At 41.4% G+C, this 17,890-nt stretch overlaps 1 protein-coding gene across 3 annotated transcripts in view; it reads right to left on the bottom strand.

The window, feature by feature from the left end:
* RAMP3 (receptor activity modifying protein 3) overlaps positions 1–17,890 on the bottom strand; it is a 275,933-nt gene that overhangs the window by 158,111 nt on the left and 99,932 nt on the right. For all 3 annotated transcript variants that reach the window (XR_004538034.1, XR_004538035.1, XM_033930188.1), the window contains exon 2: positions 10,059–10,091. Coding sequence is in view for 1 of the 3 variants with exons in the window: in XM_033930188.1 (XP_033786079.1) it covers positions 10,059–10,091 (33 nt within the window). In the remaining 2 variants the exon portion in view is untranslated. The remainder of the gene's footprint in view (positions 1–10,058; positions 10,092–17,890) is intronic.

Below are 17,890 nucleotides of genomic sequence, written 5' to 3'. Positions count from 1 at the left end.
GAACGCCACGAAGAGACATTATGTTTAAGCTAAGTGACAATTTGAAAAATTGTTCTTCTGTATTTATGAGGTCTTTAACTTTTTCTAATTTAGGTACAGTGGACTGTATCATATTGGTGATTGTATGCGGGAGGGGGGGGGGGTTAACCTGAGAACTTTTTCTCCTATTCAGGAGTTTTTCTTCTGTTTTTTTCCCACAGTGGGGCCAATGAGAATAACGATAACCTGTTAAAGGGACTGCTGTCTCACTGTTGGAGTCAAAGTTTCCTGTGGATTTTGAAGCCCATTTCTTTAATATTTGTGATTTTTTTTTTGTATACAGCCACTGATCATAAATTTGAAGTAGACACTGTTTTCAGTTTAGAGTCACTATGCATACCCATGCATTCACTGCATGAATCTGGAAACAGGAGGAATGATTTCTCCTGTCTCCCTCCCATAACTACTGCCCCGAATAACATTCTTGAGTCTCTGATCAACATCCTGTACTAGAATATTAGGGAACCTCTAAAGGGGAGTGTCATTTTAAAAAAATGGTTCAGTTCACTCACTGCTCTGACAAACATAGGATACCCTGCACTGGATTGAGCAGAGACCTTAGAAAAGCCTTAGCACAGAGTTTCACCTTTTTGCCAAAAGTAAGGTACAGCAAGCCAGCAGAAAGGTGTTAGTTATTTAAAGTGGATCAGAGAGAGACAGCATAAAAGTTTAATTGAAGTACAGAGCAGTACTGAAGAGAAGAAAATGAATTAAAAGGAAAGGGGCAAGAAGAAGATGTAAGAGATCTACCTGAACCATTAATGGTTTTCAAGGGTGATGATGCAGAGGAAATGAAAGAAATCTCGGCAAATCTGGAAGATGTGCTAAGCCAAATTGACAAGTTAAAAAGTGATAAGTCACCTGGACTGGATGGTATACATCCCATGATACTGAAAGAGCTCAAACATGATATTGCTGACCTGCTGTTAGTGATCTGTAAGATGTCACTAAAATCGTCTGTAGTACCTGAAGATTGGAGGGTTGCCAATGTTAAGCTGATTTTTTAAAAAGGATTCTAAGGGATATCTGAGAAATTATAAAGACCAGCAAGCCTGACTTCAGTGCTGGGCAAAATAGTGGAAATGATTATAAAAAATAAAATTGTGGAACACGTAGACAAACATAATTTAATGGGACAGAGCATGGATTCAGCCAAGGGAGATCTTGCCTCACCAATTTGCTTGACTTCTTTGAAGGGGTGAATAAACATGTGGATAAAGGTAAGCCAGTTGATATAGTGTATCTAGATTTTCTGAAAGCTTTTGACAAAGTTCCTCATGAAAGGCTCCTGAGAAAATTAAAGAGTCATGGCATGATCATTGTGGATTAGGAATTGGTTATCAGATAGAAAACAGGGGGGTAGGGTTAAAGGGCCATTTTTCTCAGTGGAGGAGAGTAAATAGTAGAATGCCACAGGGAACTTTACAGGGACTGGTGCTATTGAACTTATTTATTAATGATCTGGAAATTGGAATGACGAGTGAGGTGATATTTGCAGATAACACAAAAATGTTCAAAGTTGTTAAAACACATGCAAATTGTGAAAAATTACAGGCAGTCCTTAGGTAAATGGGCATCCAAATGGTAGATGAAATTTAATGTTAGAGACCTCTTGGTCATTCCCCCAATTCATTCAGTCACTAAAGTTGTAAATCGATCCCAAATGTTTCAGGTGGCTGGACCTTCATTATGGAATTCAATTCCAGATTCCTTTCGTCTAATTTCTGATTTCTTGGCATTCCGGAAAAGTTTGAAAGCTTATTTTTTTCCAATTGGCCTTTTCAAGACTGGGCAATGTGTAATTTAGCAGTTATTTGGCCTTTTTTTTAGGGCACTGGTTTTAGCTTGTACATTTATGCTGTGTTTTATGTGTTTTGTTGAGTTTTATTTTAATTATGTATATATCGTTGTGACCCGCATAGATGTTGAATATGTGGGTTATAAATGTTTTAAATAAATAAATAATGTGGACAAATGCAAAGTGACACACATTGGGAAGAATAACTCAAATTATAATTAACAGATGCTAGGGTCCACCTTGAGCATCAGTGCCCAAGAAAAAGGTCTGGGTGTCATTGTAGTCAATACATTAAAACATTCTGCCCAATGTGCGGTGGAGGCCAAAAGAGCAAACCAGATGCTTACAATTATTAAAAAGGGGATGGTAAACAAGATTAAGTATATCACTCCATGGTGTGACCTCACCTTGAATATTTCATTAAATTATGGTTGCCTTATCTCAAAAAAGATATAGCGGGACTAGAAAAGGTTCAAAGGAGAGTGACCAAGATGATAAAGAGGATGGAACGCCTCTCGTATGAGGAACGACTAAAACAATTAGGGCTCTTCAGCTTGGAAAAGAAATGGATGAGGGGAGATATGATTGAAGTCTACAAAATCCTGTGTGGAATAGAACAGGTACAAGTGCATTGATTTTTCACTCCACCAAAAATTACAAAGACTAGGGGACACTCAATGAAATTACACAGAAATACTTTTTAAACCAATAGGAGGAAATATTTTTTCACTCAGAGAATAGTTAAGCTCTGGAATGCGTTGCCAGAGGATGTGGCAGTTAATGTAGCTGGTTTTAAAAAAGGTTAGGATAAGTTCCTTGAAGAAAAGTCCATAGTCTGCTGTTGAGACAGAAATGGGAGAAGCCACTGCTTGCCCTAGATTGGTGGCATGAACTTTTGCTACTATTTGGATTTTTGTCAGGTACTTGTGACCTGGATTGGCCTCTGTGAAGATGGGCTATTGGGCTAGATGGACCATTGGCCTGACCCAGTAAGGCTATTCTTATGTTTTTAGGAGCATGTGCAAGAGTTACTGACGTTGGTAACTTAAATATACCAACGACTTCTGCACTGCACAGGTAGCATGGGCGGGGACTTGGGCATCAAATCTCTTCAGCTGAGGGTGACTGTGAGATTGAATAGTCAGAGGCAGGAGAGAACCAAAGACAATTTGGGTGAGCAAAGCAGAGCTTAAATTACTTCTGCCACCAGGAACATCCCTCATCCGTCCTTCATTTTATTTTATTTTTCTTTCCAGCTTATGATTTATCTTTAATCTTATCTATTGTTTTGCCTTTTGTCTTTGTTTTGTTCTATTTCTATCATTTAAATTTCTCCAGAATTCTACTGTTCAACGGCTCCCCCTTCTGCTTCTATTCCTTTCTCTCCTCTCTTCTACCTTCCAAAGTATTTAGATCAATGCTGTCTTGTTAAAATGTTTATTTTATTTTTATTTTTCCTCGAACTCTACTTTTCACTTCTCTATTACCCTCCAGGTACTTTAGTTAGATTGTGAGCCTTCGGGACAGTAAGGGAATTTTTCAAGTACCTTTCTTATTTCTAATCTTAATGTATATTTTCTGTAAACCGCTTAGAACCTAATGGATGTAGCGGTATATAAGAAATAAATTACATTACATTACATTTCCATACTCATGCATTGGCTTTCCCAAGCCTCTAGAACAGTGATTCTTAAACCTGTCCTGGGGAAGCCCCAGCCAGTCGGGTTTTCAAGATATCCCTAATGAATATGCATGAGGTGACATGCATGCAAAGGGTTCCCCAAGGCAGGCTAAAAAACCACTGCTCTAGATTCTAGTGCCCGAAGGTCTGAGTTTCCAAGCAAGTGCAGGAAGCACAGGCCAAAAGTTCACAAAAGGATGACCTAGGAGCTCTAGGGTTGCAAAAAAATAAAAAATAAATTGCAGACTTAATCTCCATGCAGCCTCTTCTCTTTAGCTGGACACTTATGACAGCCAAAAACTGCATAGTACTAGACACATGGGCACTGAGAAAAAAAAATTAGGAACACCAGAGATAAATTTATACATTTATTAAGCTATCTCCCATTGTTACACAGAAAATTCTTCACAGAAAAGTGTTAACAAGGGAAGTAAAAACTAAAGAAAACTGTCAAAAAAAGATAAAAAGACAGAAACTCCAAGAGGATTTGATGACTTGAAAGCCAAGGTGAATGAGAGGAAGAAGGGGAATATTTAATATTGCTGTAGTAGACCAGAATCTGAAAAAAGCTTTCTCTTCAAGACAGAGGAAATGACAAATAAGGTGATGGAGTTAACCCAAGATATATCCTTATTTATCTAACATATTTGAAATCAAACCAGGAAAGGTTTTATTGTAAGAATTTGTTTTTAACCCCTTCCTTTACAAAGACGCTCTAGTGTTTTTAGTGCCAGCCGCGTCGGTAACAGCTCGGACGCTCATAGGAATTCTTTGAGCATCAGAGCTGTTACCTCAGTGACCAGCACTAAAAACTCTAGCACAGCATTGTAAAGGAGGGGGGATAAGAGAACAAGGGAAAAGAAAAAAAATTCAACCACACATCTAGGGAGCAAGGCCTTCTATGACTGAAAATATTTCTGGGGTGAATGTTTCTAAAATTGTAAGAAATTCTTGAGCCAATAATTATTTGAGTAGAAAACTCCTATGAAGTGAAAATATAGTGTAAAGCCACCGAATACTTGGAAACAATGAGCCCAGAGTGAGATCAACCCATTAATGTTCAGGATACCAAAAATGAGTACACTTTTCCCTCTGTATTCGCTGTGATAGGGGATTAACAGAACCGCAAATACAGAAAAACCGCAAATAACTTTTTCATGTTATTTACTGTTTTCTATTAAAAACCATCGTGAATATAGTGAAACCGCGAATAACATGGTGGGAGACCCGGCCTGTTCCTGAAGGAGAGGCAAAACATGGTGAAGAAAGTGCTGGGAATCAGAGATTATCTCTGTAAATGCTTGGAATTAGCGATTTCTCTATGCAAGCTGATGTAATTTGGGGGGAGGAGCCAGCAAGCTAAAAACCGTGAATAATCAAAACCGTGAATGCTGAAACCGCTAATAGGGAGGGAGAAGTGTAATATAAAGGGATGGAAAAATACTGTTTCTTAGCCCTATTGTTGGGATTATAGCAGGACTGTTATAGGCCCATTGTGCAGGAGTGCACCAGGTCACTGGAATCAACTGCCCCCACAGTTCAGATCCTTTAAAGCAGGGGTGTCCAACCTTTTGGCTTCATTGGGCCGCACTGGCCAAAAAAAATGTTTCTGGGGCCGCACAAACTTTCAAACGCTGCAGCAAGACACAGGAAGGAGCCGGCAAGATGGTAAACACCCGGGGGCAGCAGAGGAAAACACTGCATCGCCCTCGACCAGGGCCGCACAAAATACTTCACAGGGCCGCAGGTTGGACACCCCTGCTTTAAAGGACTCCTCAACTTTAGGAAAGCAATAAAAACATACCACTTCACCTAACTCCCCCTGGATTAACGTACTAAGAAATGTAAATTGGTACTAGATTCTGGTATGTGTCACATTAGGATAAAAACTTCTATTGAAATATTTTCCACTGTAACTATGCAAATTCAGCCTATAACTGTACATTATGGGGCTCATAATCGAAAGAGAAAAATGTCCAAAAACTGGCCTAAGTCGGCACTTGGACGAACATTTCTCAAATACGTCCAAGTGCCGATAATAAAACCTGGTTTTGGACATATTTCTAAACAACCTAGGCCTACATAGTGCCGCTGCTCGACCAAAGCTAAACAAGGCGTTTCGGGAGGCGTATCAAGGGCGGGAGTTGGGTGGGACGTGGGACAGCTTAGACTTAGTCGTACAGCATGTATAACCGAAAGTTTTACAACAGAGCCTAGACGGAACTTGGACGTTGTGACTTAGACCATGTAAAACATGGTCTAAGTCACAAAAACCCACCTAAAGTCACCAGATAAGCACTGAAAACACATAAAACAGACCCCCACATACTATCCCAGTGATCAACGATTCCCCCCATCCCCATAAATATTTTAATCACAACTTTAAAATTCAGCCTCCAGACCATCATCATCTTGCCGCCTGGCATAGGAAAGCCTAGTCGTCCAGCACAGAGGCAGCTTAAGTCAACTTGGGGGTGGGTTAGGGACTCATGGAAAGGAGGACCCATGCCCATAAGCCCCTGTAATCACTGCGTTGATACTTAAACATGTGCACTGCCCTATACACCCCCAAAACCCTTTTGTAGTGGCATATAAATGGCTCCTGCAGCCATAAGGGCTATTGGGGTGGTAGATAAGTGGGTCTAGGGGATTCTGGAGGTGGTTTGGGGGGGCTCACCATGACCTATAAGGGAGCTGTAGTGAGGAGAAGACATGGCACCCTTTTTGTGAAGTTCACAGCAGTGCCTTGTAAGGTACCCCACTATTTAGGTGCCATATCTGGGTATTCGGTCCATCACTTTGCAGACCCCTCCCACATCCAAAAGGGCTTGTTCTAGGCGTTTTTGACTTGGACGAAAAGTTGGATGAAAATGCGGTATAAAGATGGATGATTTAGCAACTTGGACGATCAGATCAGCAGGACATATATTTTCGAAATGAAAAAAAAAAAGTTAGATGTATCTTTTGAAAATATGTCTTAAGCTGTTTTTTTACTTTGGACGACTTGTGAGATGGACGTAAACGGACTTAGACGTCCCTTTCGATTATGCCCCTCCACATATATTGGTATTAGATCCCTAGTGTGTGTCAAGTTAGGATAAAAACTTGTATTGAAAAAAACTTACATTGTTAAGGATAACCATGGCAAATTGTAACCTGCCAACTCTATATCAGTGTTCCTCAACATGCGTTATGCGTACCCTTGGGGATACGCGGTATGGCCACCATAGAGAATATTCCCTGCCCACTCATCCATCGAAATCTCCTGCCGATACCTCTCACCTCCCCAAAAGCTTGCCCTTCCCCCAAAAGATTGCCACTACCCCCCCTGAAACCCCACACTCCCCAAAAGTCCCATCCCCACCCGGATCCCCCCAGCGAAAAACCCTTAGGCAGCACAGGCACACACACACAAGGTACCTTTTTTTGAAGTCCTGAGAAGGGAGGAGAGAGAGAGAGAGAGTCCTGTACAGGTATACAGGTGAAGAAGTTTAAGTCCTCTGTGAAACTAGAGGTGAAGAGCACCCACCCCCCCTGAAATCCCCTAACATATTAGGCCAATAAACACAACTAAAGGCCTAAGATGGCTGAGAATGCTCTGACTAAAACTGTCAAGCCTTTGCACAATCTATGCTTGCTGAAATCAGCAAGTCAAGCGAAACTTATGCTAAAATGAGCAAATGAAACGAAACTTATTCTTTTACATGGCAACTGGTATTACATCTGCTGTAATGCCAGGGAAGTGAATCTAAGATGGATGAGAACATGTCTTGACCAAGAATATAAAAATACATTATTTTGCAAGAATATCCTGTGATGAGCAGGCTTTTATTGGCCGATGGCTTGGAATTGCTGACAGGATGATTAAAACGACATATGCCGGGAAAAGATAGTTATTTTAGTAAACAGGATACGCGTATGGTATGACACAGATATTATGAACCAATTAATAAACTGATAAATGTAAGGACGTTTGTAAGTGACCAATAAAAACTAACAATATGATGTGCCAACGTGGCCTCAAGCTGTCAAGAATTGTATAAAGAGACAGCCTTTGTGATTATGAAAGGAGGACAGACATCCAGGTATACTCAAGCGCTTGAGGCATACTGTCAGCTCTATATGCTGTAAAGATTTGTTCTTGTAACCTGTTGTTGATTATTAATAAAATATATATTAATTAAACCAGCATACTGAGTTTCCATGAAGCCAGTGGTATTGAAAGGCCGTAAACAGGCGGCTTTTTAGTCCATTGGAGCTTTCCCTGCTCCTGCCTGTCTCCCTCGCCGGACAGCTCTTCTGTTCGGGCAGAGCGGCGCAGAAGGCAGGCGCGTGCTGTTCACGTTCCTGCCTGGTCCGGCAAGAACTGACTGCAGCCAATCGGAGAGCGGTGATGGAGACAGGCAGGAGCAGGGAGAGCTCCAATGGACTTCAAAAAAAAGGTACCGGGTGGGGAAGGCACAGAAGCACAAAGGATTTCTGGTTGAGGCCATCCTTATGCCAGGTGCCCAGGCCAGGTAAGCTTTGATCTGGGGTGCCTGGGTCTTGGGAACCACTAGCCTGGGATTGCAATGGACTAGATAACCTCAAGCTGGGGGTGACAACCCAATAACTCACTCCACACTCACAAACACAAAGGGACTGTAATAATCAAAAAACTCAAATACCCTTAGTGCAAATTCTGTTCTCAAAAAAAGAGATTTCACTTTTTACTCCTTAATTTTAAACTTCTTCCTAAGGCTCAACAATGCACTGTGGACTTAAAACTCAAAAAGCCACTACTATGCTTCAGGAATCTTGTAAAGGGGGAGAAAAAGCCTCAGACTCATGCCTGCTGCTAATTTTATAAGCTTTCAGGCTACTATTAGAGTTACCTCATCGGCATTAAAAAAAAAAAAAAAAAAAAAAAAAAAACCCTCCTCAGTAATAAATATTTTTTCAATAATAAATACTTTTCAAATATTTAAATAAATTTCCATCCACATGCACTGAGAGCCCTCTTCTAAAATCCTAAAGAACATAAAATTGTTTCCCGCTAATGTAATTAGACTGAGTCCGGATTGGGTGCCAGTATATAATGTTACTAATACTGTTATGAAAAACACTTATCTTTCCCAGCGCTGTGCTGGATCAGACCACATGTCTTTCATACACACTGCTTTTCTTGTGGCAAGTCTGCTCAGCCAAAGCTCACCTGGCCAAGAGTCCTCTGAGCTAAAAGGCTGCATGTCACCTCAGATGACCCTGCTGCTCCCACACAGGATCTTTGCTTCTGCCCCAGGCATTAAAAAAGTAAAAGCCCGTGCCAAAATGCAATGCTGGTTTTTTGTTTTGTTTTTTTTTAACATTGGGAGCAATTCTCAGTTCAGTAGGTGCTGACTTGCTACTGTTTAGCACAATAGATTGTCTAAGGATTTTTTGTGTTAAAACTCTTACTGCATCGGGATTAAGGTTGGCACAGAAAAATCCAAAGAAAACCACTGTGCTTTAGGATGAGCCTGTCACTTTTTAGTGTTTCTAAGGGAAAAAAAAGGCAAAATATTGTAAAATCCAGTGGCATTGATATATGATACCATCCTATTTGGTACGTTAATGAGGGCTAAAAGCCAAATATCTGCTCGGAATAACAAACTTCTCTTTATAATGACAGGGGTTGCCATACAACTTATTTTGAGGAACTGGAAAAACTGGGATTGGTTAAATTATACTTTTTGGTGGGAATCTCTATGTCACACTTTTAAAATGGAATGTATAGTGGCCATACAACAGGGACATTATAGGAAGTTTATGGATATTTGGGAGCCATTGGCAAAATTCTTTAAGGAGTGATTGTTGATTTTCCCCTTTGGTATTACACATCCAGGGTGGGGGTGGGTGGGAAGATATTTTTAATTTTGAGTGCAAATTTTTGGATAGGTAGACAGGGGGTATGATATATGTATTTGTCATAGAATATAATTCTGATTGAATTTAAGTGCTATTAAAGTGTAAGTTGACTATAATATGTTGCACTTATTTTTGGCTTTAAAATGGATAATGATTTATAAAAAAAAAGAAAAATATCCTTGGAGGGGGGGGAACTGAAGAGGGAAAGCAGGAACGTCCCATGCAGATTACCTCAATAGCACCTGTTGTATAGATGCAACTGTGAGCTCACCTAAGAACTCTACATACATATAGCCATGCCTTTTGGGTTTGTTGCCAAAAGTCATATCCAGATTTAGTGCTATTAAGATTTGTAACAGAGCTCTAGAGAATGACACATAGACAAATTTGTCTCTGTCCCTGTAGGATCTATCTCCATCCCCATCCCGAGTTCTGTCCCATCCTTGATTTTAAAGTGTTCGAGGCTTGTGCAGATGACGACAGAGCTTGCAGGGAGGGGGCAGGGAGAGGGACAGAACTCTCAGGGACGGGAAGGGGGTGGAGACAGATCCACCGGGGACAGGGACAAATTTGTTCCCGCGTCAATCTCGATTGGTAACAACTTTAAAGTTGGCAACTCAGTGATTCAAAAAGAAAACAAAACACTACACGTACCTTGTGAATTCCCACTTTGAGTAGAACAGTAACCTGGAAAGAAGAGAAATAAAATGTTTACAAGCAGTACTATTTTAGAGAGCCATCTTTGGTAAATTTATATAAATAATTTACTTGTGCTGAACCATTGCTTCTTGCAGCCTTTTGGAAATCAATTATTTGACATTATTCAACAAAATTTAATGTGCACCTTACCGCGGCCTTTCTTCCTTGCCCGGAGGGAAACAAGCATTGTACCATTTATTACACAATAGAAGAGAGTGCTACATTTACCTCAGTTTTAAAGAGAAAATAGATATTTGTCAGTAAATTAATCGTTAAATTATCTTTGCTTCATAAAAAGGTGAAATCTGGCAATACCTAGACACCTTGTGATGCTGGTTCCATAGATACGATTTTAGGAAATCTTAATACTACTTCTTCTCTCAAAACTGATTGTGGAACTGCTTTTCATTACCCCACAAGCAGTGTTACAAACCTTTGTCGTCTTAAAAAGCTTATTAACAGATTTAACTGCAAACCATGGAAATGACTGTGCGTAAACAACAAAGGCCCTCACTAACAGGGCCTAGATGGCATGAATTGAAGTTGCGGGGTGGTAGACTTAGGAATAATGTTAGGAAATTCTTTTTTTAACAGAGAGTGGCTGATGCTTGGAACGCCCTTCCAAGGGAGGTCTGGTGAGGATGAAAATGGTGATGGAATTCAAGAAAGCATGGGATGAACACAGAGGATCTCTAATTAGAAAATTAATGGTATGAAATGAAGAACTATGGCTGGCACTGAGCAAACTTGCACGGTCTGGCCTTGATTCTGCAAAGTGCGTCCCAATTTTAGGCAGCTGTAGGCCTTGGCCAATCAGGCCTTAGGCTTAGCGGGGATGGGCCGGGAAGGGGCAAGCCCGCCTCATTTTGATGAGGCGAGCCTGCCGGCTGGACGGCACCAAGACCCGTCCAGCCAGCCCACAATTAAGAGATTAGTTTGGGGGAGGAGATTAGGGGGGTCATCGGGGAGTGTTAGCGTGGCATGGGGGGGCATTAGCATGGGGGGGTCTGGGTGGGGAGGTGTCCTCCGGCAGGAGGGGTTGGGCACCCTCCTGCCGGCGATCAGGGTGTAGGGTGGGCGGCGTTCCGGCAGGAGGGGTTTGGCACCCTCCTGCCATTGATCGGGGGTGTCGGGTGGGTAGTGTTCCGGCAGGAAGGGCTGGGTACCCTCCTGCCGGTGATCGGGGGTGTCGGGTGGGTAGTGTTCCGGCAGGAAGGGCTGGGTACCCTCCTGCCGGTGATCGGGGGTGTCGGGTGGGCGGTGTCTACTCTAACCCAATTCTGTAACCAGTGTCTGTAATATGGACGCCGGTTACAGAATCGGGGTTAGTGTAGGCCCGATTCTGTATAGGTCACTCCTCCCGGGCGTCCTATACAGAATCCGGGCTTCTGTGTCCCGTATATGGCAATTTGGTTAAGAATGGGCTGGGGAGGGCTTCGACAGAAACACCAATAATTTGGAAATGAGGACAGTGCTGGACAGACTTTTACAGTCTGCAGCTCACAAATGACAAGATGGTTTGGATAGGCTGGATTAGGCTTTAAAGAGAACTCCAGTAGTTGGACAGTATAGGGTGGATTTCTATGGTCTATATCCCAAAAATATCAAAGAAAAGAAAAAACAGATTAATCATGACTTTATAATGCATGTGACTATTGGGCAGACGGGATGGACCATTTGGGTCTTTATTTGCTATCATTTACAGCATCTTAACAGCACACAGGAATTCACAAATCAAACAGCCACAGTGGAAGGAGGCATGGAAAGGATGGGGCCTACGCCTTACAATTAACACAGAGGTTGCTACCACATATTAACTATTAACACAGCAGATAACGTACAATACTTTTGACGCCACCTCAGGAGATGTAGCTAACTGCAATGTGTTAGCTGCCATGTAAATATCATACTGTAACAGATTTTTCTAACACTAGAGGTCATAGCCTCCATTTCGGAATCCAGCATCAGAGAGGGCAGCAATGGCTGGGGATTACTTTTACCCTTAGAACTTACACAATAAGGATCCCCCCCCCCTGCTCCCAAGTAGGTACTGCTTAGGGTCTTTGTAGGAATGAGGGGTGAGGGAAGACTGATCTTCTACTTTGGGGAGGGGGTGATCTGCTGTTCTCCTTTGGAGTGAAAGGAATATATAGCGGCACTAGAAAAGGTTCAAAGAGCGACCAAGATGATAAAAGGGATGGAGCTCCTCTCATATGAGGAAAGACTAAAAAGGTTAGAGCTCTTCAGCTTGGAAAAGAGAAGGCTGAGGGGTGATATGATCAAAGTCTACAAAATCCTGAGTGGAGTAGAACGGGTACAAGTGGATCAATTTTTCACTCCATCAAAAATTACAAAGACTAGGGGACACTCCATGAAGTTATAGGGAAATACTTTTAAAACCAATAGGAGGAAAAATTTTTAAATCAGAAAATAGTTAAGCTTTGGAACGCGTTTGCCAGAGGTTGTGGTAAGAGCGGATAGCGTAGCTGGTTTTAAGAAAGATTTTGATAATTTCCTGGAGGAAAATGTCCATAGTCTGTTATTGAGAAAGACATGGGGAAGCCACTGCTTGCTCTGGTCGGTAGCATGGGTTTTGGCCAAGTACTAGGGACCTGGATTGGCCACTGTGAGAATGGGCTACTGGGCTTGATGGACCACTGATCTGACCCAGTAAGGCTATTCTTATGTTCTTACTAAACCATTAGGGCCTCATTCTCTAAAGGACGCTGATCTTGGTGGCCACTGATCGTGTGTCAATCACGCATCGGCGTCCTTTAGAGAATCACGTCTTTATTTTTCAAACAGACGCCTTAAATGTAGGCCAGTATTTTACAGGCCTACATTTAAGGCGTCTGTCTCCTGCCTACTGAGATGCATAGGGACGCTTATGGATACCCAATGCCACTTCTGGTGGAAACCGTGCCCATGCCAGCCTTGGGCATCGGTAGGCATGCCTAGATGCCTCAGTAGGTGCTACTCAGACACCTATACTGCAGGCATCCTTTGCCGGATGTTTAAAAAAAAAAAAAAAACATGAGCCCGATTGGCTGGTGAGACAGCAGTAGGACATCTACCACTATCTACAATTGGGATGTTGTTTGTAGAATTTTTACTTTGAAGTTTTGGTATGATTCATAAATTGTGTTTTGCTTTTACCTGTCCATAATGTTCTTCTGGGGAAGGGGTAAAACGCGGACCTGATGGACCTGGTGGATCTAAAACCGCACGTCCTTAAAAATCTGAGGTCCGTGCCACTTGTAGTTTCTGGCTCTGATAGACCTTGATGACAATTTAGCTCTGACGAATCCATCTCAGCATAGGGAGGGAAAAGTATTAGGATCCGTCAGCGCTAAAATGTCATCGAGGTCTGTCAGAGCCAGAGACTAGTGCTGGAGCGGCTCTAAAATGAATCCTTTAAACCGGTTTCCTGCAGCCCCAGTAAATTTTAAAATCTGAGGTCCCCGGATCTGACAGACCTCGATGACATTTTAGCGCTGACGGATCCTAATACTTTTCCCTCCCTATGCTGAGACAGATCCGTCAGCGCTAAATTGTCATCGAGGTCTGTCAGAGCCAGAAACTAACCACAAGCGGCATGGACCTCAGATTTTTAAGGACTTGCGGTTTTAGATCCGTGAGATCCACATTTTACCCCTTCCCTGTTCTTCCCTTCTCTTTCTCTCATACACAAATTATTTATTTATTATTTATTTCATTTTCTATCCCGTTGTCCCGAAGAGCTCAGAACAGGTTACAGGTTAAATATACATAATTTTAGTACAAGATTACAATACACATTTTTATCCTAACTTGGTACATATTAGGTGTCTGATATTCATATACATAATATACAGTTTACCGGTTACGATTTGCTATAGTTATCCTTACAGTGCACGTTTTATCCCAATTTGATACTTACGGACAGTTTACAGGTTAGATTTGCCACAGTTACAGTGCAAGATTTCACAATGTAAGTTTTCCTTACATGACACATAATGGTTCAATTATCAATATAAGTAATAAGAAGTCCATTCTCTTCTGAGAACAGTAAAAGAAAAACTCCTAATATACAAAATTAAATAACCAAACAGGTGGACAAAAAGGCCTCAGTTAAAGCCCAACAGGACTAGGGAATGCTAATAGTACTTAAACAAGTAAGCCAACCTGTAACGGTCACTGGCCATAAAAAAACTCCACCTGCTTTTTTTCAATGAAAAATATCCCCTCAATAGTCCCAGGAAAATGCAGAGTCCTATATAGGTAAAATATATGGGTTCTCCCGCAGGGATTTGAGGTTCGGCTTGTGATAAGTAGTTTTAGGATACTTTTGATATCTTTTTGATGTATGTGGTTGCTTACGTATATTTTACCTATATAGGACTCTGTATTTTCCTTGGACTATTGAAGGGATACTCCTATTACTATTTTCATTGAAAAAAAGCAGGTGGAGTTTTTTATGGCCAGTGACCATTACTTGTTTAAGTACTATTAGCATTCCCAAGTCCTGTTGGGCTTTAACTGAGGCATTGAATCCATAGGGCACTGCCATTTAGGTCAGGGTTTTCGTGGGCTAAATGAGTGCGACTAAGTCAAACCATACCCCAAACTCTGCCCCAAATCCGCCTCTAACCACGCCTACTTTCTGGTAGGCTCCTTGGTGTAGATGTCCACTGGGAAGTTGTAGGTACCTATTAGAAAATTAATTTAAAATTAAAAAAAAGTAAGTTAGGCGCCTAGATCTGTTAGGTGCGCTGATCTAAGTGCCTAACTTTAGACGCCCTTTATAGAATCAGGGCCTCAATGCCTATTTAGAAGCAAGTACAACTTACTAGCTGACTAATGTTTCCACGCCACACCTTCTGAAAACAAAATTCTGAAATATTCAGTAATGTGCGGAAGAAGCAAACTTCTATAAAACACCTTAATGCAGTTGCACGGAAGCCTGTTTTCACATGTTAACCATGCTTTAAGGGCTTAATGCTCTTTGTAGAAGGCTCCTACACATTTATCTGAGGCAATGGTGGGATAAGTGACTTGGCCGAGGCCACAAACAGTGTTAATCGGATTTCAACTCTTGCTGCCTGAGGGTTACAAGATATCCAGGAAAACCTAGACATGTCCTCTATAGAGAACAGTCCGGGTGCCCAGATGGATTTCCAAATCCCAACTGTTTGTCTGGGTTTTGGAAAAAGAAGAGACGAGGTTCATAGGGAGGCGGGGCTGGGGGTAGAATGGGGCGGAGCTGGGGTGGAATGGCTTAGGGCCATATGTCCTCTTTTTTTAATGAAGAAATTTGATAACCCTATGCTGCCTGATATTCAGACCGCAGGAGATAGCCAGCTGTCTCCTGCAATCCGCAGTGAAACTGGAAATTGAATGCTGGTGCGTTATCCCGAGTGCTATGTTCACATATCATTATTGCAATAATTCTGGGATATTTATGGCAAAAGTTTATTGGCTTTAACAGACATAAATAAGGTGAACTTCTGTTTGAAAAGTGACTCAGCTTCAAAACAAACTAAAAGTGATGATGTTTTGGCATCAAGGAACACACAAAGAAATTACATTTAAATGCTGTTTTAACAAGCTTAGAGCAATTTAAAAAATATAAAAACACCATGCTGTTTCTTTTAGGCTTTATTTTGCATGCAAACCCCTAGTAAACTACTTGCTAAAAAGGTTTGGCAACTAATTTGATAAACTGATCCAAGATCCCCATCTCTGTACAGTTAAGCTGCAGTCTTATCTGGAAAAACATACTGCTGATAAAAATAAATCTACTGGAAGTCCAAAGAAAATCTACATTGGTGATTTCTGGTTTTGGAAGGCCAGCCATGGATTTCATGGGACAAGTAAAGCAAAATGTGGCAAATTTTTTTCAACAGATCTAAAAGTAATCCAGGTGCCTTGAGGTCAAACCAACTTAGTTGAAACTGTGCACATTCCTACTCACATTTAACCTGGTTCAAATGCTTGCGGGATATGGCATTAATAAATTTTATAACAAAAACAAAACAGTGAAGTGAAAACCAATCAATAAATAATCAACAACTCTTTCACCATTAAGTGCATAAAATACAAATTTCAATATTTTTGTACCAGATCATTTGCATACGCTCTAGCCAGTCAAACATGAAAGGAGGAAAAAGCCTCACACCACGTTGCACAAGCCAGCCATAATAATGGCTTTAAGGTCAGGCTAAACCTCATGAGCATTAAAAAACCTCCTTTATTTTGCTCTGTGCAATACAAACAATCAAGGAAATGTTTGAAAAGTCCAGATAATAACAAAAAAGTTACTTTTTTTATCCAGTTACTTATCTTTATCCAGGATCAATCCTGGATAAAGATAAGTAACTTTTGGATGGAGACCGCCAGTCTTTTTTAGTATTAGGAAATACTTGGAGTAGAACTCTCGGATCCTTTCCTGTAAAGGAACTTGTTCAATGGCACTGAGCTGTAGAAGAAGGGTAGTCTGATGGGAATTGAATAAAGATTGTCTTGGAGTATGGTCTGGAGGTGTTTTCAGAGGTGAAGAACGCAATCTTGTCTCAAAATTTGTAGGACCCAGTTGACTGGTGTAATGAGGATCCAACATTGATGGAAATAAGTGAGATGACCCCCAATGGGAAGAATCTGAGGAAGAGGCTGTAAGACACTGCCTAGGACAAAGTCAAAAGGCTGTTAGGAATTTTGTTGAGGCTGGGGTTGGGTCTTCTGAGGCCTCTGTTGCCTAAGGCATCTTTGTGTTGGAGTTTTGGATTAGGTAGATGATGGGACTTACCTTCATCTGGAATAAGAAGTAGAGCATTTGGGATAATAGAAGTGCTTGGTAGCCTGAGGTTTGGAATTACAGGCCAGTATGTCTGACTTCTGTGGTAAGCAAATTAATGGAAACACTTTTAAAACAGAGAATGGTCAAGTTTCTGGAATCCTGTGGATTACAGGACCGAAGACAACATAGATTCACTAGAGGTAGGTCTTGTCAGACAAATCTGATCAATTTCTTTGATTGGGTGACCAGAGAATTGTATAAAGGATGTGCACTAGATGTGATGTATTTAGATTTTAGCAAAGCCTTTGACAGTGAGACCCCACTTGGAGTATTGTGTTCAGTTTTGGAGACCGTATCTGGCGAAAGACGTAAGAAGACTTGAGGCGGTCCAGAGGAGGGCGACGAAAATGATAGGAGGCTTGCGCCAGAAGACGTATGAGGAGAGACTGGAAGCCCTGAATATGTATACCCTAGAGGAAAGGAGAGACAGGGGAGATATGATTCAGACGTTCAAATACTTGAAGGGTATTAACATTGAACAAAATCTTTTCCAGAGAAAGGAAAATGGTAAAACCAGAGGACATAATTTGAGGTTGAGGGGTGGTAGATTCAGGGGCAATGTTAGGAAATTCTACTTTACGGAGAGGGTAGTGGATGCCTGGAATGCGCTCCCGAGAGAGATGGTGGAGAGTAAAACTGTGACTGAGTTCAAAGAAGCGTGGAATGAACACAGAAGATTTAGAATCAGAAAATAATATTAAATATTGAACTAGACCAGTTACTGGGTAGACTTGCATGGTCTGTGTCTGTGTATGGCCGTTTGGTGGAGGATGGGCAGGGGAGGGCTTCAATGGCTGGGAGGGTGTAGATGGGCTGGAGTAAGTCTTAACAGAGATTTCGGCAGTTGGAACCCAAGCACAGTACCGGGTAAAGCTTTGGATTCTTGCCCAGAAATAGCTAAGAAGAAAAAATTAAAAAAAAAAAAAAAAAAATTTAAATTAAATCAGGTTGG

Source organism: Geotrypetes seraphini, chromosome 2, assembly GCF_902459505.1.
Source record: "Geotrypetes seraphini chromosome 2, aGeoSer1.1, whole genome shotgun sequence".
Taxonomy (NCBI): domain Eukaryota; kingdom Metazoa; phylum Chordata; class Amphibia; order Gymnophiona; family Dermophiidae; genus Geotrypetes; species Geotrypetes seraphini.
The sequence above is the reverse complement of the archived record's forward strand: the minus strand, read 5'-3'. Positions and strand labels throughout refer to the sequence as shown.